The sequence below is a fragment of the Tachypleus tridentatus genome, chromosome 10 (genome assembly GCF_004210375.1).
Source record: "Tachypleus tridentatus isolate NWPU-2018 chromosome 10, ASM421037v1, whole genome shotgun sequence".
Lineage (NCBI taxonomy): Eukaryota > Metazoa > Arthropoda > Merostomata > Xiphosura > Limulidae > Tachypleus > Tachypleus tridentatus.
This window is the reverse complement of record NC_134834.1, coordinates 42,836,469-42,858,609: the sequence shown is the minus strand read 5'-3', so window position 1 is coordinate 42,858,609 and position 22,141 is coordinate 42,836,469. Positions and strand designations below refer to the sequence as shown.

The window sequence follows — 22,141 nt, the reverse complement described above, 5'->3', positions numbered from 1 at the left end:
TCCAAACAATTGCCAATCATGATTTTACAGCAGATTGACATCTCCAATCTTCATTATTGCATATATATAGTCAGTTATCATAGTTATGAAAAAATTATTCCAATTTTAAGTCGCATGTTTTGAAATCCTAAGAAAGAAAGCACTGATATTTTGCTAATAACAGTAGTATACCTTTTATTCTTGGCAAAATATATTTATTGATATTTGTATTATTTTTTATTTATTTACTAATAGGCTTCATCTAAGCAATTTCATTTTCAGGGAGCATAGTGTCAACTTAATATTCAAGTTAACTTTTCACTACCCCCATATTACCAAAGAAAAAATTATACCACATCTTGTGAACTGTTTATCATCTGGTAAGATCATAACACACTTTTATAGCTTGTTTTTCTGTGTCTGAAATATTATATAATGTATTCTAGAAAATAAACTTTTCTGGTTATTTAAATAGATGATCTAAAGAATATTTTCAGTATTTTATTTTATTTTATCCCAGTAGCTGAAAGTGTTATGTTCTTTCTGAAACACATAAGCTGATACAGAAACACCTGTACTGATGTTTTTGTAAAATATTCTTAAGAAACTATTCAGCTGTAATTTTTTAATTTTCACTAAGTTGTAGCTTTCTAAAGTGATACATGAATTCTTTCTTTTCATTCATTTATTTATTCAAACGTTTTCCTTGTAGGGTCTTCTGGTGACGTAGGGAAAACAAATTTTGTGTTTGATAGCCTAGCTGCAGCTGCTAATCATTCCAGTACATTTCACATAATAGTTCCACTATTAGTAAAATACATAAAGGAGAATAAAGTGGGTAAGATGTGAATTTAAAAGTATTTCATTTGGTCATCTCATCTCTTTTTTACTAAATCTACATTACTTGGTAATTTATGTGTGAAAGGTATGTAGTAAAGAAAAATAGAAAGACTACAAGAAAATGTAATAATTAGTTAATAGTTACACAAAAACTTTGATTTACAAATATTACAACACCACAGAAATGTTAAATCTTGTACACTTATTTTTATACAAAAAAAATATTTGTTTTCATAGTAACAGCATCATTAACCATGATAGGGTTTTACAGTAACAGTACAAACAATTTAAATTTGTACTGAATATACTAGTTTTTGTTCTTTTTTGATTGGTAAATGTGGAGCATACCAAGATCATAAATTTTTGCCTAAATAATCAATCACTCTGATACTTGGTACTAATGGTTCATTCCCTAAAAAAATTGTAATTTATTAAATGTATGACTAAAATCTTTATTGATTGTGATGTAGCATTTGTGTGTACCTGAAAGCATTCTTGCAGACTTACTCAGATCAGAGTTTTCATTATAACAACATGTAATTACCTCTAATTCAGCTTCAGGAAGTCACACACTAATGACTTCTCACTAAACCCACATTTCAGTTTTTTAAATTAAAATATCTAGGAAACTAAAATAAAGTAGAAAGACATAAGAAATCAGGAATTAAAGTCTACTACAAATATTATTAAATCCCATTACAATAAAATCAAATTTGTAAAACACAATTATTCATATTAGGTGCTACATAGTCTGTAGAAATATCTGAAGTTTCAAACTATTTCATCCAGTAGTTCTTTTTTGCAATGCATTAGAAAGGTGCACATTGACACGTTGGACTACTTTTACTATCCTTTTATACAGATATTATGAATGTTTTATGTGAATGCTGCATTTTATGTTTTATTTGTTAGGTGCTTATAATTCTTTTTGAGCAGCAATAATAGGGGCCATTGATATCAAGTTGTGCATTAGGAAAAGTGTGTAGAGAAAGTATTGTACATTACATTAAAGTACATTAAGTTGTAATAATAGATAGTACACAGGTATGAGTGAATGACTGGTACCATCTTGAATGTCAAAATATTACCTGTTCTATTCTGTTTTGTACACAAGTTGAAGGTCATTCTATTAGAATAGACTTATGTGATTAGTGACTTTTGAAAATTGAATGTGGATTTATTGTGGTTGGGATAAATGTGTTACTCTTTTAACACAGGACTACCTACAAGGTAAAGCACATTTACTTTTGTTTTTAATAATTAGTATTTTATTTGATACCAACTGAAGTAAGACAAAGTGAAAACAAATATTTCTATTGAAGATAGCTTTAAAGTATTATCATTCTTTTATGTGTGTAGAATTAATCCTATGTTAATAAAACCAAGTATAGAGGTTGTTTTAATAGTTTTTAGATTTGTGCATGCTACTCTTACAATCTGTGTACATCATTAGTGATTTGGAGTTGATTTTACTTCTGCTTCAAAAGTTTAATATCCCAATTACTTCTACAAATATTTAACTTTCAGAAAAAAAGAGTTCAAAATTGCATAAAACAATGTCAGGGTCTTTAGGAGTAACTGAAGTCTTTGATCTTGAACTCTGTCATGTTGACGTATGATATCTTTCAAAGATATCATATATTTCTAAACTGTTACCTTCCAACTATCAAATCAGTATGGAAAATGGTGAGGAAATGGGAAATGTTTTTGTGGAACACATAAAATGAGTGACTGAAACTTGCATAATACATTGTAGTTCAGAGGATCCAGTGTATCTTATTTCATTGAAAAACATATACATCTGTGAAATTTTTCTGAATGCAGTAAAGATAAAAAAGCATGAATCTTTTAGCAGTAGCAGCAACATTAGAGGTGAAGGGATCCCTCAAATTGTTTACTACAAATCATGCCAAAGTATATTCACAATGAAAAGGGCATTAGATCCTACCTGACAGTTGATTATGCTTAAATGTTTAGCAATAATTAAACCAGACTGTATACATGTGAAACCCATTCAGCATCATTTTATTGTATCTTTGTTAGAAGTTTGTTAATAGACCTCTTTCCCATAAATACCTGTTTGTAATGTAGCATTTCATTACTATTTTGTGTTAATATCTCAGTAAATTTCCATAGCAATCCAGATTCAGAATCGAGTTGAAGCCACTCAGTGCCTTTTGAAGATAGTAAAATGTGTTGTTGTGGATACAGATTGTGCATTGTTCTTGTACGAGTCTTGTTTTTCTCACTTGTTGTGCTTCTGTCTTGACATGTGTCAGGATACAAATCTTTCCAAGAACTCAGTAACTCTAGTGGAGGAGATCAGTCATGTGTTACAGGTTATATCTCAGCAACTAGATACAAGGTAGGGCAAAATAAATTATACCTTTACAGAAGATCTGTCTCATTTTATTTGCTATCTGCTGTAACCTCTGATAAGACACTTGTATAGAATGTCAATTTAAATACAGAATTGCATTTTCTTTTTCCAGCAACTGATATTAGCTGTGATTTTAGAATAATCAACATTATTGTCTTCTTTTTTTTTATCTTTATTGAAGATATGTTATTGTAACCATTTTTTATTCTGAATTGATATCGTAACACTGTAATCACATTAAAAGACTTGTTATTCTTCGTTTTAGTCACATCCATTGATTGTTGATTGAAAACATTCGTTCAAAGACTTTTGTACTATCATATGTAATAGTTCTTGTTCTTTGTTTTATATTTAATAGAGACAACTTTAAATACTGAAAATTTTGTGAAACTATTGACTGAGTTAATTTTTATAACTTTAAAAATATTGTGGTTTAATTAATTTTTAATGAATTTAACTGTTACCAAATTAAGTGGATATGATTCTTCTATGATGTTATCACATTAAGTAATATAGCCATAGCCAAAGAAGGTAAAAAAGGCAGTTTATCTTAACTAATCTATATAGTTTTAATATGTATTAATGTGCTTAATGATGTATTTTTAGAATGCCAATCTTGCATAATTTAACAATACTTAAACCTGTGTTTGTAGTTTAGGGTCAACAGCCATACCAGCTTTGGTACAAGTGGTGTTGCAGGGAACAACACCTAAAAGTCATGAAAATAATGGAAATGATTTAAATATTGGAAGTTTGTACCAGGTAGAGGAACTGTTTTTACAAAACTGTTTTTGTTGATGGCATTATATTTTATACACTTAATTAGTAAATGTGATTTATTAAAAATTAAATTTATAGTTAGAGAAAGCAATAAGTGCCACATCATACTGTGCTATGCAAGAATTTCTATATTTATGTCAATATAACCACCAAAATAGGGAAACATGTATCATTCTACATTACAGTGAAAGCTATAAGTTATCTATCTATTTTGGTAAAAATAGTTCATTTTTCAGGATGTTTGCTGATTAAAATGGAAGTGATGTTTTTCTTTCTTTCTTTTTTGCAAACCATTGGTAATTAGCTGTTTATGTACAACAGGGTTGAAATGAGCATATTATGATGTTTTATGGTATCACATTCAAAATTTAACAACTTTATTATCAATGTATGTATATAAATTTAGCATGAAAACTTAGTTTATAATTCAAGTTTTTATATTATCTGAGATATAACTTCTTAATTTATAAAATAAAGATTTAAAAAAATTTTAAACATCATTTTTCAATGTCATATGAAGTGTTTGAACTTTGATTTCACTAATTCAAAATTTTTTAACTTCTAAAATAGGCTACTGCAGTTTTCAACCAATTATAAACACAGACTGTACATAATTACTAGCAGGAATCTAAAATTAAAACCTACTCTTTTTGTTTGCTAATATATCAATAAATTTGTGAATTACTAGAGAATCCCCTCCTCCTCTCTAACTTTTGAAATTGTTTTGCTTATCAGCTTTGCATGACCGATGAAGATGTTTATAATGAATAGAAAAATCAGACTTTCTTCTACATAAATCTTATGATTCTGCAATAGTTTTTCCCACCATGAACCATTAGTCAACAAGAATTAAGGGATTCATGGTGATCACATTTAGCACTTAAAACAGTAACAGAAGTTTTAACTTATTTATAGGTTACTTAAAAAGCTAATGAAAGTAGGGTAATTTTGGGACATTCTTTTCTGATGTCTGATATTTTTTGTATTCTAAAATGCATATTTGAAAGCTACATGAATATCAGATTTTTTTACTCATGTTCAAACAACCTTGTTGCTACATGTATTTTTATTGTTAAATACTTGTTTAACAAAAATAACTAAAAAGTAAAAATTATAAACTTCTTGACATAGTCTAACAACACTCAAATAAAATAATAAAATCTCTAAAATTACACTAGCTTGAGTGTTGGTGGGAAACATAATACAAGATTATGTCTGTTCATATTAGCTCTGCCAGAAACAGCTAATAGGCTCTTACTATGATTTGTTGCTGTACGTGCCATGAATTACTGCCTCAGTGGTGACAAGGTACTGCAATAAAACCAAAAAAATTAAAAAGAAACAGATCTGAAGAAAGTTCACATTTGAAACTGTTGTGACTGATACTGTAGCTATCCAATAGGAAAAAATGGTATTATTAATTTTATGTCATATTTTTCAACTTCTTTCACTAAACATTGATTTTTTTACATTTTATGTTAGGGTGGAAACAGTAAGAGATAAAATACAATATTTTACTGAAGATATATTTATTTGATATTCATTAAAGAAGTTCTAGAAATTCTGCTTAAAATATGAAAACTGTAAGATGAAGAAGTAAGGTCCACCTTTCAAAAGTGCTTAGGTTGTAGAATTTTTATCACTATTAATTCCTGACCAAGATTTGTTTGGCAGAGCACTTGCATTATAAAACTTTACATTAGAAAGAGGTAACATCCTATTAAGATAACTATGTGCAAGAAGTTCCATAAAGATAGATGTTATTTTTAAATTTTTTTTTAAGATCTTGGTACCTTGATGTGGCTGACCAGAAATAACTTGAACACTCTAGTTCTCTTTTTATAGTGACAAAATCACATTAAAAGGTTTGAGGTTTTTTTTTACCTGATGTGTGAAAATATGGATTTCAGGTAAAACATGGTTTAGAACAATTTGAAGCCTGTTTATTTGGGTGTCTTCACCCTTTTTACTCAGTATGTCATATATGTAATTTTAATATACCATCTTACCTTGTATATCACATATAGAATTTTTCTTCATTCACTTTACTAGGTATAGTGTTGAACTTTAGCTTGACCAGTTTTTTTTATGACAAGTCACATGTGAGTTGCTGGTTTTACAAATCCTCCAGCCACATTGTGTAAAGAATTTTGGTATGGCCTGCCTTAACTTTATCTATCTTAACAGTAGATATCACCCAAATTGGCTTGATGGGGACAAAAAATTTAAATTTTTGCAAAATTCATAATTGTTTAAGGGTTGTATAACCATGTCCCTCATATTTTATCTTTCTATATATATATATATGTTTATATTTGAATAACGTCTCTGGTGCTGATTCTGAAATTGACCATAGCATATTTTAGCCCAAACTAATCAAGATAGTAATTAGTTTCACATCTATCATATCAGAGTAAATATTATTTTAACACACTTTTAAATATGCAGTAACATTTATTGAAGCTTCTGCTGGCAGCAGTGATCATTGCATTCTGCAGAAATGGCTATAGAAGTTGTACTTCACAGTGCATCTACCAAAAACAATTGCTGTTACTGTTAAAATTTAATGGTTTTAATACTTTTTTTTGTAAGAAAAGAAGTTGAATACTAATGAATATTATAGATATTGTTTAAATCCCAGAAAAGAGCTAATGATGGAATGGCATGTTGTTTTGTTTTGGTTCAAGGCTATCATATTTAAGACTTATTTTTGCAATAAGAAGTGTGGTTTAATGTAAACTTAATTATGAGCCCTTTAATCTGAGATCACATACTTTTGTTTAGTGAAAATATCAAGGCTATTAAATAACCTTAATATTAATACTGGTCATAATTTTTTTCCCATTGATGAAAACATGCAGGTCATGAATGTGTGTGTGTGTGGGTGGGTATTATTACTACAGAGCAGAATTTTTAGGCATTTATGTATTATGATTGATATTGAGATATTGAAAAATAAACTTTTAAAAACTAATGCATCAAAAGAATTTTTGACTTGTATAAAATCATATGAATGACTCAGGTATGGATGGTACAGCCTTTAAGAAAAACATAACTTTAGCTAAACATTTTAATGTCCCTAAGTCTATGAATGCTCACTGTGTGAAGTATTTGTCATTATTACTACTAATGGTTATGACAAGATGATTCACTGTAATTCATTTATAATAATACCAATTTTAAAGAATGCAGCAAATTTTGACATTGTTGGAGTTTTTGCAAAGATGTGCATTTTTCTATGAAGGTTTAGTTATTAACTGCTATAAAATACTTTAAAAAGCTTGTTTCTTGTTAATTTTCCTGTATAAATATCAAATTTTACCTATTAGCTTAGCACCTAGATGATTGCTATGTCTCCTGTGCCTATGCCAACCTGATGTGCCTTGGTGTTAGGCAATAGGCTCATTGGCATTGTACATAGAGGTGTAGTATGGTTGGCATTATAACATATTTTTCATTGCTTTTACTAATGTATTCTTAGAATTCATAATTTGTTTCTCTTTGTACCTCCTACATATTTAAATTTGACCATTTTAATCTATTCTGGGACATTTCAAAAATAGTACAAAACTCATTGTTAAAGGTACTTTTTTCAAAATATGATGATTTAATCATCCATATAAAATTTAGGCACCTTCTGTGTTATTATGGAAGATTCTTGCTGGTGAATTAGCTAGATATAAATACAATAATGTAAATATTTAATCTTGGGTATTGGAAAATGTCCAACACAAATCATTTGTGAAAAAACAAAAGAATGTTGTGTAATGAAATGTGGATTTTATTCTGCCCATACATCCTTCAGATAGACATATCTCATGTTTTGTATAAAATGAAAGACTTGAGGTTTTCATAATTGTATACAATTTTTGTGGAAGAAACAAATATTAAATTATGGAATATGGTTGCTTTGACATAGAAGTTCATCCAGTGTCTATTCTGAGCATTTTAATATAAAATGAATAGTGCAAAAACAGTCTCATAAAAATACAACTGTTGTTCAGAATGTCCTCCCCTAAAAAGGCTATTTCATCTTTCTTAACCTTATAACATTAAGTAAAAATGTATAAACTGAAAAGTTATATGATATTTATTTGTCATATAACATATAAAGGCCTGACTTGATCCATCCATGTACCAAGCATGGAACATGTATAACTTTGGCTTGACCAATCTTACCAGGTATAGAACATGTAGAACTTTGATTTTACTCATGTTACCATGAATATATATAACAATGACATATTTCGCAATTATTTATACACAAGAAATGACTGTTTGTAATTTAATGCATTAAACTGAATGTGTGGAACAAAATAGTCTTGCATAAAATCCCTGATTCAGAGGATGGGTTAACTTGTGTGTAATTCTTTTCATGTAGATAAGAATGAGGCTATTACATATCATTCAGTGTACTAGTGTATTTATATAAAAAAAAAAAACAAGAAGCTAAGTTAAATTTCTTAGAGATATCTAATATATGAAAATGAAATTATTTAACAAATACATAACTAGAAGTAAGAAGCCTATTTTCCAATATTCTACTTATAATTTTCACCTGCATTTTAATATTTTGTAGGTTGAGTCTATAAAACAGTACCTGGTGTTGACTCTATTTCGAGCAGTTGTGTGTAATGTAAGAAAAGATACTATCATTCCACAACAGAAGGAGCTACTGCAGGTTCTTTCAGACCTCATGATATTAGAAGACTCAAATGTATCTGTCACAGCTTCACAGTGTGCTGCTGCTCTCATTAATAAGATGGAAGCAGGTGCCAATTTTTCTCTTTGTCTGAGTACAATCACACAAAAATTAAAAATGACAGCTGAAAATACTACAAAGAAGGAAGCAAGAGAATCTGCTGTGAAAGGATGGTCGTGGCTGACAAAGGCATTAATTTTAAGAGGTGATTCCCAACTGGAATATCTTGTAGAAAAGGTGAGCACTAGGCACAACATATTAGATAAAATTCTACATGTGGTATCTGTTATACATTCCAGTTACAGCACATGCACATAGATGTTGGATTGTGATACAATAATTAATCTTTTGTATGACTACTGATCAAAAGTCCCAAACTTTCACTGTGAAAATCTCTTCAAAAGCATTTAAAATAGCTTAAAAGTTAAATCACAGTAGTTTTTCTTTTTTTTTTTTAAATAGCATTGTAAATAAAGCATTTATTTATTTCTTTTAAGTGAGAAATGCAAACATTTTTATAATCTTCCCAAAATAAATAAAAAAAGATTTTAAAGACATCACAGCTGTAGTAAATAGTGTATTTGTAGTGAATGAGCTGTAAGGAAACCTAGTGAGCATATTTTAGCTAAAAACAATTTTGGTAAAAAGTAATATAGCAATTTTTCTTTATTTCAATAATATAATCTCCAAATTATTTCAGCTAATTTCATGGTTAGAAGACGAATTTCTGGGAAAAACAGCAGCTGATGGATTTATCATAGTCTTACAAGAGGTTCCTGAGGTAATGTGAAAATGAATGGTTTAAAGTTTTACCTTTGTATTTGAAAATATATAGCTTTTAAAGTTCACAGAAGCAAACAATCTTTTTTTGTTCTCTGAAAGTTTTGAGAATACTAACAATAGCCAATGTACATTTTGATTTTGAAAATTTGTAGTGTTGGTTATTCTATAGTTATTTCTGAAGTTAGACTAACTTACTGTTACATATACTTTGGTGTAAATTTCTAGTGATACACTGACTTGTCAAGGACAATTCAATATGTTCATGTAATGAAATTTAAGTTATGATAAATATTAGAATGAACAATATAAATGTTTATAAGCCAGAACAATGAGTAATGAAATAAATACATATACATTATGCCATATGAGATAATATAAAATCAATTTTGTGTGAAAAAGAGTATCGTTTAATTCTAGTTACTATTTTACTAGGTGCTTAATCAGTCTAGTCATGCCAATGTGAAGATTTTGTATTCTCAAAGGTTCTTCCTCAGCACACTTCCTGAGCTTTTGAAGAATTTCAATGAAGCACAACCAGGTATTTTTCTCCATCCTTTGTTGCCCCCTACTAGTACAGCAGTAAGTCTACAGATTTACAATGCTAAAATCAGGGGTTCAGTTCTACTCGGTGGGCTCAATGAATAGCCTGATGTGGGTTTGCTATAAGAAAACACACACACACATCTTTTATTTTATTTAAAACTATATTTTTTTTACATAAAAGCTAAGAATGGAGTATCGTGTTAAAATAAAATATCAATACTTTGATAATAGTAAGGCATGTCAAACTGAGAAGTTGCACTTACTACTTTTTTATGTTCTAAATTCATTTGTGAGAGATTGTATCTTAACACAGTTCATACTTACATGGAAAAATCCTTGAAAAGTGACTTCCCATTGTAATGTTTTGAAGTAGTTCTGGAGAACAAACTCTTATACAATTGCCTTTTCTCAAATATTTTAATCAGTTATGTTCTTATGTACCATTGAAAGCTACAAATATAAAAAAATAAAGAGTATGAAAGGTCAAAGGAAAATAGTTTTGTCCCTTCCTGAATAATACCATATAACAACAATCTCTAACTGTAATGTTTTTCAAGATTTCAAATTATTTTCTTCTCGTGGAAATACCATAGGGGAATAAATTGTTTATAGTTAACAATTAGAGATGTGCTTATACAACTATTATCTGTTACAAGCCCATATATGACCAAATTGGTATTATAAGCTATTAAAAAATTCAAGAAGTCCAAATAGGTAAAAGTGATATTGCAAAAAAATGAGAGAGTTTAGTTGGTGCATCATTCCTTACAAACACATGCACTAATGTTCAACATCGTAAACATGCAAGTCTTGCAAATAACACTAACTGTATTAGAATTAAAATTAAATATTTTAAAGTATCATTTCTTATAAGTAACAAAACATGATATTAGTTTCTAATATTTTACACAAGCTAAACTAAAAATGATTGAGCGACCATTTAATTAAACAGCTCATTATCAAAACAAAATTCTAATGCATAATCTTTTCTTCTATACTTTGTATTTACTACCCATAATCAATAGTATATTGAAAGTATAAGAAGTGTGCATAGGCACATGACCAGTAGTATTATAAGTAAGGAAGAATTTTGGTATTTTAAGGTACAGTCAAATTAAAAAAAGAATGAATAAATAAATTAGTGAAAAAATGGATGTTATTTTAGCCAGGAATGTTTTATTAGGTCTAAAATTATTCTGTGATTCATAATTACACTGATCATTTTAAATGGAACCCCATAGTAGTGGATTACTGTGTTGGTTTAACAACTTTTGGGATTGTAAATCTTCAATTAAGCCTATAAATGTTTCCAAAAGTTGTAGAGGATTTTTTTTTTTTACCAGTGTGTGAGAAGTCTATTAAACTTGTCTTACTACTGTATTTTTTATAAATACTACAAATATATAATGCTTTTATTTTAGATATACAGGAAGCTAAATTAACCAAAAAGAAAAGAGGCAGTTTGCTAAGAGTCTTCGATGGTTATGCATTTTATCTTTCTCAGATAATTTTCTTTGTTTAAAAATTTAAAAGTGTTGTATATTTCATAAAAGGTTTTTTTAATGAGTAAAATCTCAGTTTAAAAAAATTGTGAAGAATGGAAGCCTGCTGTAGTCTTATTCTGGGCCTAGGTACATATCTATATACATTTTATTGTTTAAAGTATACAGTAAGTGTCATTTTTGTTATTATGATTACATTATGTAATACAAATTTCATTCCTGGAGAGTATGCATTATTTCTTAATTGCTTATGTTATAAAAGTACAGAAAATGGCCATTATTCCCTTCAAACTTTGCTTTTGTGACCTGGATAATGAAATTTAGAAATTAATTTGCACATTTTCATTTACATAAGGTTTTTAATTTTTAAAAATACTACTAATATATAATGCTTTTATTTTAGATATACAATAAACCAAATTAACCAAAAAGAAAATAGACAGTTTGCTAAGAGTCTTTGATGGGTATGCATTTTATCTTTCTCATATACAGCAGAAACCTGTAGAAGCGGAAATATGAAAATTTTGCAGTATTATCTGAAAATTTCACTTACAAAAGGCCCTCTATATGGAGGAACCTGTGTAATGCAGAAGGAAAACTGTTTATACTAAAGTTATACAAAAATGTTTAGAAGTGAGTAGTTTTTCGAGATTTGTGACTGTAATGTAAATCACTTTCATGTATCAGCCCACAAATATAGTCTCCTCTCATGTTTTCGTTATACTCTCCTTAGCAGTGGCATTCAAAGCCCAGTATATCTTGGTGGAAGCACTTGCTTTACTCCTCTTAGCATGCTCCCACGTTCTCCTTGAATTTATCAAGATGAGCGTCAAAGATATGGACTTTCAGGGAAATCCTGCAGCCCATTTTGCCATAGTTCTCCACCAGAGCCTCAACCAGTTCCACATGATTTTCGGTCTTGTGATTGCCCAAGAAGCCCAGAACTACTGCAACAAAGCTGCCCCAAGCTTTTTTATCCTTCCTACTGAGCTTCTTGGGGAACTCTATGCACTCCAGGATCTTCTTTATTTGTGATCCAACGAAGACATCAGCTTTGACCTTTGCCTCAGACAGCTTAGAGAAGAAGTCTTTAAGGTACTTGAAAGCTGCAGACTCCTTATCAAGAGGTGTGACAAATTGTTTTGTAAGACCCAATTTTACATGCAATGGTGGGAACAACACCTTCTGGAAGTCCACTAGTGGCTCACACTTGACATTGTGACTCTCCACAGAGAACTCGGTCCTTTGTGACCAGTGCTTCCTGTTGTAGTGTTCTGTAGTGCTCCTGCTGTCCCAAAGGCAAAGATAACAGGAAAACTTGGTAAAGCCTCCTTGGAGACCCATCATGAATGCCACCATTTTGAAGTCTCTGATAACCTCCCAGCCTTACTCATCATACTTCAAGGTTTCTAACAAGGTTTTGACACTGTTGTATTCCTCTTTGAGGTGCACTGAATTCTAAAGGTCTAAAATTTGTATAATATAAAATCTTACTATTCAAGCAAACAAAAATCATCTGTCTTACCTTCTAAATTTTTCTGCAGTGGTCGTAGGTAAAATGAGGTGCCCAGGGTTTGTCTTGATCTCTGACGGGCATGCCGAAATATGCCTTGTGGGCTTTACACATTTTAGCAGATGCTGTCACAGAGTACTTTTTCGCTTTTGTCTTGATAAATTGGCCACATACATAACAGAATGCTTGCAGCTTTTTGATGCCATCTCTGATAAAATCAGATAGGTCTATGTGTTCACTTAGGCAGCTAGAACTAAACTGAAGTGGGAAGTGGTGAGCCCCTGTATATATATTATTATAGAAAGTTCTAGAAAATTCTAAAATGTTATTGAAAATTCTAGAAAGTTCTTGACAATTCTTGTAACTTGAAAAAAAATTCTCTATCAGCTACTCAGTACTGAATCTACCTGGAATGTTTTGGAAAATGGGTAAATTAGAAAATTTCATTACCCAGGTCACAAAAGCAAAGTTTGAAGAGAAAAATAAGTCTTTCCCATTTACTTTAGGCGTAAGCAATTGGGAAATAATAATTTGTCCAGGAACAAGAAAAAGTAAAAATTTTGTTACATGGTGTCATGTATATATATAAATTTTACTTCCAATTTTTTTTCACTTGAAAACTGAAAAAATGCATCTCTTTTTGTTTTTAACATGTAGAGAAGAAAACAAACTATTTATTAGCAATTAGTGGACAGTTGAAGTTTCTGCCTCGACCAGTTTTAAAGTCGGAGCTTGTTAAGGTAATGACTAAACATATCCATATTGAAAATGTACATATGGAAAGTAGCCATTATAGAATAGGTATAATTAGTTAATTATATATAAATTTGAAAAGAAAAGTAGTAAATAACTTATAAAACAATATGTAAGCAGAATATATATATTCTGCTTACATTTTGTATACATATAATACAGTAAAACCTGTTTAAGCCAGAAACTGCATATGGCAGAAACCTGTAGAAGCTGGAAATATGAAAATTTTGCAGCTTTATCTGAAAATTTCTCTTATAAAATGCCCTCTATATAGAGGAACCTGCATAATGCAGAAGGAAAACTATCTTTTATCTACCTCATCTATCAACATGTAGGATTAGGACCTGAGTAAGGTGGAAAAAATGTTTTTGAATAAATATTAATTTCTTATTTAATTAATTTGTTTAAATGTTAATAAATTCTCAGACATTTTGTTACAGTGAGTAATGGTTAAATATATTCTGTTCTTTTTTCTGCCAGCATTATTTTTGCAGTTAAATTAGATTCATGATTTGTAGAAATATATGTTTTTTCAGTTCAAAATTCTACTCTTTAAATAATTCTCACAAAAAATATAAATTCCTATCTTTCCTAATTTTAAAATTTGGGGAAAATTTACCATGCATAATAGGTACAAGTTAATATCTGCACTGTTTAAAAAATTTAAGGAAGAACCAACTTCCTGTGAAATGGAAAGCAAATAATAAAGTGTGGATGACAAGAAGTGCTATAACAAGGAATTTTCAAACAAAAGAATGGAACAAGAAAATAGGAATATTCTACTTTTCCTAGATAATACAACTTATCACCCAAAAGTTTAACTTTCAAATGTTCATTTGGTCTTTCTACTTCCATGTACAACATCAGTTCTACAGCCACTAGATAATGAAATTATATAATGTATAAAATTGAAATATAGGAAATTGATGCTTGAGTATATTATTGGAAACATGAAGAGACCACCTGAAATGACCATGAAAATTGATGTGATAGATGCAATTACATTTTTAAGTTATTCAATCAAATGCACAAAAGATGAATGTGTAATAAAGTGCTTTCGAAACTGTGGATTTATTCTTCATAATTGTGGAGATTGTGAAGAAATTGTTTGTTGTGGCAATTCTAGTGAAATCCAAACTGATTGAGAAGATTGCAGATGATTCTGTGAATGTTGAAAAGAATATTTTAACAGAAACTGATTAAATTGATTTAAAATCTTTAATAGAATTGCAAGATGGTAACATTGTGAAAGATTCAGAAGATTAACAAAATGGAAAAGATAGTCAGGAAATAGAAGTTTCTACTTCATCACAAGTGTTAAGTTATATTAATGCTATCAAATTTTATGCAAAAATGAAGGAGAAAAATGAACTTCACATAAAGGCTGTAGAATTGGCATTCTCTTTTAACTGCATGAGAAAGCCCATTAAATAAATGAAACTGTTGAAATTGGACACTTTCATCAAATAAATTGATTAATATTTTGTGTACTTGTGTATGGTTTGAATGTCTATTTTTTGTTCTTATCCAAATAAATATAGCATAAACAATAGTATAATAACTTTATTCAAAAATGTCTTACTTCCTTTGATTCAAGCAAGTATAACGTTCTGCTAAAAAATTATATATAATTAAGGAAATGCATGTTCACTGTGTCTAAGCCAGAAAACCTGCTTAAGCCACAAATTTTACTCAGTCCAATGCTATTACACCTTAGACAGGTTTTACTGTATTTCTTTTGGATTTAGTACTATAATAACTGATGCTTTGAAAATAATTAAGGGAAAAAATTTTATCCTTTAACACTGGTTTCCATAGTTTCAACGGTATGAAAATTTTACTTTTAATTTTATTATAACAATGACATAAACACATATTTGGAAAAATTGCAGACTTTACAACCTGTTATAATAAACAATCATTAAAAGTACAACTTTGGCTCCTCTTGGTTTGATCATGAGTGTTGACTGGCACTAGCATGTCAGATCCTTAGAGGTTTCAATAAGAATTATTCATAAAACATTAGAGAATACCTTTTAGAAACACAGGCGAAGGTTGTGGTATCTAGAAATAGTTATGAAAAAAATAGCAAGCTACCAATCTAGACAGTTAAGTAATCACAGTTAATTGTGTAAGTTCATTCACTTCAGGGCTTATAGGATCTTCCTTTAAACATTTAACCTGTTCTAAAATTGTATCTAATCATTGCCAACTATTAAAAAGCTTGAGCATAAACCTATCATAGAATTTGGTCTTATCTAATCATTTCCAACTGTTAAAAGGTTTAGTGATAGTATACTTTTGTACATTTATAAATTACAAATTATTTTAAAACTTTTAGGATTTACATAGGAATCATTAACAAAACTTCAAACTTATCTCAAACACCCAGTTAACTGATAGTCATACAAAAGTTGTGTTAAACTTGAATGTAATCTATGCTTTTAAGTTATTTTATTTATTAATAAAAATGTGTTTATTGCATTATAAAGTATAAGTGTTATGTTTTTAGTGTTGTAATTTATTTTGTAACTTTTGTGGTTAAATGAAAATAATCGTGTCTAATCAAGTTAGACAGGTGATGTAATACAAAACTTCCTCTTGTGTTAGAATAATAACTTATGTGGATAAGTCTAGAGAAGAAAATTAAATGAATATCTTAAATGGAAAAATAAACGCTGTTTATATTTCTCAAACGTTGTGATCATAATAAACAGTGATATTCTGTAACTGTATAAGTAAATAAACTGTGGCATTATTGTAGAATATCAGCCACAGTTATAGAGAGGCTCTACATATTGTTGTATAAAACTGTTTCATACTATTCTTCAACAGTTGCTTCCTGTTCTGCTTCAGTCACTAAGCTGTCAAGACATTGATCTTCTGGGAACAACACTGAGCAATCTGGCTGACCTTTTGACTGAATCTGTTTTGCTATTTGAACAATATATCCAAACATTGATTCCCCAACTTTTGAAGCTGGCATCATGTCAACAGTCTATGGTTTGTAGCTTTAATGTATTATGTAATATGAATGCTACCATACTATAAATTGGTCAAAAGGGATTCTATTAATCAAACATGGGAAAGAATTATTTTTACTAAAAAAGTATAATGTTAGTTCTATGTAGAACACAGAAGTAGTTGAATGCATTTCTTTGAGAGGTTTAATTTTCTAAAATAATGCTATCAACTAAAAAATGTTTATTGTATCCAATAAAAACAAAATTATGTATCTAGATGTACCTCTATCTGGTCAAACAAATTTATCAAGAAAGTCGCTTTGCTCTATTCATGGCTCAAGGAATTAGAAGCTGATCAAAGATAAACAAGTGCTTGTTATGGCATTAATAGAGAGCAGAGCAAAATTTGATTAAAGAATTAAAATTATTTAATTCCACGTGAGAAACCATCTCGAAAATAAATTGTGTACGCAGAACTTCCAGTACGAGTATTACAAGTATCAGAACATCTTGAAGGTATTGCAGAAACTAAATTGTTTTCTTTAAAAAACATTATCTGTATAGTTGTAAAATTTCTGTAGAAAGTGATGGCACTAAACACATATAAAACTTTAGGAATATATTGGTGTAGGACATGATTTCTTGTTAGGCATTTAAAGCAAATAGTTTAATGCAGGACACATTAACACATATTTATGAGTTTTACAAATAGACTGATAACCATACAAATGTATATGTTCAATCCCTGTAAACAATTTGATGCAGAAAAAATATTTTCAGTAAGGTACTATATCTTTTAGGTCAAACACATGATCTTAGACTTTAGAAATAGTTTGGTGAAGAACAAGTGCATCTTTACAGGCCTTATAAATAATTCATTGCAGTACAAATATAGCTGTACAGACTTTGCAAATAGTTTGGTGCAAATTAAATATATTATAAACCTTACAAGTAACCTTGTAAAGAGCAAATGCATGCTCTCAGATATAACATCTAATTGAGTGTGGGACATTAAACCAAACAGTTGATATGACATTGAAGTACTAAATGAAAAAATGGGAAAAAACATTCTCATTCGTGTTGTCAATGTGAAGCATTTCATATCTAAATATTGTTTAGAATAGGTAAAAAATTTATGATTACTCTTCAGCATGAAAATATAATGGAAGACTAACCTCACAAAGTGTATGTCAGCTTAAGTTTAACAAGGATCTTATATCTTGTGAAAATCCTGGAAAGTCATAGAATTTTTTAAACAAAATTTTTGCATATAAAATTTTCAATGGTAGAAATATTGTAAAATTAATGGATTTTATTATACGGTCCTAGAAAATGAATGCCTAACTTCAATGCTCCCATATTTCTCGTTTTTTATGTTAACAATAAACTGTAATGTTGTGTTTATCTCAGTTTCTAAATAATCTCTAGAAAATTTGACTCTTGGAGTGAAAAGTGGTTTGACTTGACGACACTGATCGTCAACAAGCTTTGAACTGTGTGTCTCCATCTACAAGCAAATAGGTGTCACCTGACTGTTGTTGGAATGATCTTCTTACTGTAAAGTAAACTCAAAGTATTATTTAGAGGAAGTCTTAAAATCAGAAAGTTGTCAATAGAATAAAGAACGTGAACTGGGCTAGTAGATAGGGTACTCAACTCATAATTTGAGTGTTGGAAATATGGATCCCCTTTGCCAAACATGTTCATTCAGTATGGTTTCCATTGGGGTTAGCCACCCAAGTGTAAACATATTTGGCTTACAGAATTATTGGTCACCCCCAAACTAGTTGTAGAAGAAGATAAAGAACACTGATGTTTTATTTCCATCATAAACACTTTAAAAATATTTAACAAAGTTCCTCATCAGATACTGCCTAAAATTTGTTTTAAAAAAAAGTGTCATAAACCTTACTATGAGCCCGGTACATTATATTAAGACAATTTCAAGTCCTTACCATAAACCATCCCATATAAAAACATACCATTGAAATCATTAGTGTTAATAGTTATCTCGTTTTCCAGCTGCATAAGGTACATGTGACATTTGAAGGAATATGTCATTGAAGCAACTAGTATCACTTTTCCAAATGGATATCCTTGTTGACTGTGTTAAAGTACTATTGCTTATGGCATGTTGACAGTCTTTGCTACTGACCTTTGTGTTCATGGACTCTTAAATGTCACAAGATTCCATAATATTCATACTGCAGTTAATGTATGATTTGATGCAGATCTCTTTCTGGATGGCCATGGCCCGAGTTGATCCTTATGCTTTTGTTTTCCACTGCGATTTAATTACAAAAGAAAACCCCATCAGTGAAATTTTAATCCCTCATGATTTTAGTGTATAAATATTTTGCATCAGAAAGGACTGTAATGTTCCTTAAAAAAACTATTAGTTCTTGGTGGCATCACACAGCTGATAAAATGCCAAGTGATGTCAAAATGTAGTTTTTATACATTAAACTCCACCTGATTTTATATTATTTTTGGTTGTCATGTTGCTGATTTGCATATACAGATTTGTTTTAATGTAATGGATTAATCTCTTTGTATTTGCTATTAAAAATAGCCTGTCAGCTTGCATCTGATTAGGTTATCTGGTGTTTATAAAGTGATCAGAGTTTTGTAAGGCATATGCAGCTTATGTGCAAACCTTACTGACATGTTTTTGATTTAACTTTTTCATTTACAGTTTTGTGTCTAACCTAATAGTTTTTTTGCATTCTAGTTACATTTATAACAAGAAATAAAAATCATACATAAAAACAAGAAATATGGAACTTGCATCTAACCTCTAGTTTTTATTCTCATGAAATTTTAACCCTGCTTTTTTTAAAGATAGCAGTAGTATATGAAATAATTTTTTACTTCAAATATTTAGTCAAGAACACAGTCATAACACACACACACACACACAAACATAAATTATCATATAAGCTCATAAAAAGATGCATACTTTGACCTACTTGTATTCAGATATTTATAGGGATTTAGCTAAAACATTTTAAATATGTAAATTATATGATTTTTTTATTCGTAATATAGAGAGCAAGAGTGAAAGCACTGAAATGTTTAGAACTTCTTAGTGCCCTTCCTGATTTCCATTTGCTTCCATATCGCCAACAAGTGATTTCTGAGTTAGTGTCTGCTTTAGATGATCATAAAAGAATCGTAAGAAAACATGCAGTCCAAGCAAGATGTTCATGGTAAATCCTTTAAATAAAACATTCCTAGCCATGTTAAGGTACTTTTACGTTATTGCTATGACCAAAGAATTTATTTATTGCAGGTATGACTGATGTGTTGTCCTGATAGACTTTTATTCCTAATCTCACAAATATTTCAAAGGTTTTTAATGTATAAAATGTGTATTAAACGTGGGTACTTCTCTTTCTTTTTTTTTTTAACCAGTGGAATTGATATTAAAAGAAATAAACATCTATACGTGATCAGTACGTATACAAAGAATGTGGCCTATTAACAAAGTAGGATTAAGTTTTATAAACTGAATCAAAGTGGTTGCCATGTGATGAATTACAAATTGAAGTATTGGACTTTTTTCTGTTTATTGTTTTGTGTTTTATTCAGAAATAACTGTCAGTAAGATGTAGCAATAATAATAATTAAAATGCCATGTTGAATAGCTATTTTTTTAGAATATTGAAATTAGCTGTAATCATTTGGAAACAATAGTTTGTGCTTAGAGCTTGCAATATGACATTTTTATTTGTTCAGGTAACTGGAGTTCATTAAACCTTCCTTTTTTCTTGTCTTTGAACAAGAAGTGCATAAAATATTGTGTTTAAAATATTCTTATTCATGGTTCAAGTAGTGTTGATTCTTTGAAACTCTTGAATTCAGAACATTTACTAGAATCATGTGGTATAACAGAAAATTTCTTTTTCAGGATTTTGATTGGACAGCCAGGGAAGTAAGAATGGTGTGTACAAGTTTCAGTCCAGTGTATATAGTGAAAGAACTTTAGCAATGTCCTATGTTTTGTACCTATAAAATTAAAATCTTTTTAATTAAAGTCTTTTAAGTTGTTTAAATTTCATGTTTAATGGATAATTATATGAAAGAAGAAATATAATACATATCTTAAAAGCTCTCAGTTAATTATATTAAATAATTACCAAAGAAACCACTGGCACTGTTTAAAATGATAAAGCCACTGTTGAGTAATAAAAAATAAAATAAAAAAACACAGTCAGATGGCAAAACTATACTAGACTAATTCAGTATACTTTGAGTCCAGAAGTGCTCTTATATATATACAAACAGTAGACAATTTGCTTACCTGAGGTATAGAATCAAACACAACAACAGAGAGCCTAAGTGTAAGAATCCTGTCTTTGTATCTTATAAATTGTTCAAAGTTGAAGTTTTAGTACTTGAGGATAAGCAGGCTTTAACAATGTTTTTATTTTCCACGCTAAAAGCAAAAGGTTCAATAAAATATAATATCACAGAGAGAAATGATTCCAATGTATTTAAAGTTTGTGCTGTAAGTGTGTAAACTTTCCTGAGAAAAGTTCTAATTCACTAGAGCAATAGTGAAAACATTTTGTAGAAAAAAAGGCCTTGTGTATTTAATTCAGGCTGGAATGCTTGATAATCCGTTGGAAATATTGAAGTCTATATATACTAAAATCATACAAAGTTTCATTTAAAGATAAATGGAATAAAGCAATTAAAATATAAACTAAAAATTCAGATTTAATGATTCACCCAAATTAATGGTTACAACAAAAACATGAAACAGTTATTATTATTTTAACTATGAACTTAATATATTTTAATTTCCAAAATTTGAATGAATAACAAACATATAATTAACATACTTTTGGTACAGAAATAGTTTATAATGTTTAGGACTTTTTTCTAACCACATTTTCTTGTAGAAAGACATCAACAACTTGATCATGAATCTTACTATCAAAATATTTTTTAGTAGTTAGTTAACTTCAGTAACTTGATAAACACTTGTATAGTTAAACTGTTAAGTATTTTACATTCTTTAAAAAGAGAATTTCCACTGATTAATAATTTCATACACAGATATGTTGACATACAATGGTTTTGATAGCAAAATTCTCCCAGAAAGTAGTTTGATTTTGTATCAGTTCTCTAACATTTAGAAAATAAAATATTTTTATTAAATATTCAGTAAAAATTTTTATGTTAAAAATAAACTATGATGAAGTTAAACACCTTTACCCTTATTAATATTTCAGATACTTACAAATAGTTCTAGACCACTGGTAACAAACATTTTGTAGCTGTTGTAAATTTTAAAGATCATTACTGTTATAGTATAAACTGTAAAGAATTAACAACTGTTTAAGCAAAGGAGATGAAGCCCTATTAGATATATCTGATCAAACATCAAGAGAACAG

At 29.4% G+C, this 22,141-nt stretch overlaps 1 protein-coding gene across 8 annotated transcripts in view; it reads left to right on the top strand.

Annotated features, from left to right (window-relative positions):
- The window catches only part of Mms19 (MMS19 nucleotide excision repair protein), a 105,672-nt gene extending 84,452 nt beyond the window's left edge, over window positions 1–21,220 (top strand). For 5 of the 8 annotated variants that reach the window (XM_076461041.1, XM_076461040.1, XM_076461045.1 and 2 more), the window contains 11 exons: window positions 262–359; window positions 692–817; window positions 2,956–3,184; window positions 3,853–3,961; window positions 8,559–8,918; window positions 9,382–9,462; window positions 9,897–10,002; window positions 13,680–13,762; window positions 16,611–16,778; window positions 19,787–19,947; window positions 20,649–21,220. In XM_076461041.1, coding sequence (XP_076317156.1) covers window positions 262–359; window positions 692–817; window positions 2,956–3,184; window positions 3,853–3,961; window positions 8,559–8,918; window positions 9,382–9,462; window positions 9,897–10,002; window positions 13,680–13,762; window positions 16,611–16,778; window positions 19,787–19,947; window positions 20,649–20,676 — 1,549 coding nt within the window. In that variant the 3' untranslated portion in view covers window positions 20,677–21,220. Of the gene's footprint in view, window positions 1–261; window positions 360–691; window positions 818–2,955; window positions 3,185–3,852; window positions 3,962–8,558; window positions 8,919–9,381; window positions 9,463–9,896; window positions 10,003–12,001; window positions 12,143–13,679; window positions 13,763–16,610; window positions 16,779–19,786; window positions 19,948–20,648 lie in introns of those variants that run through there. The other 3 variants (XR_013015698.1, XM_076461042.1, XM_076461046.1) reach the window with 3 other exon arrangements.
- The last annotated feature ends 921 nt before the right edge of the window (window positions 21,221–22,141 follow it).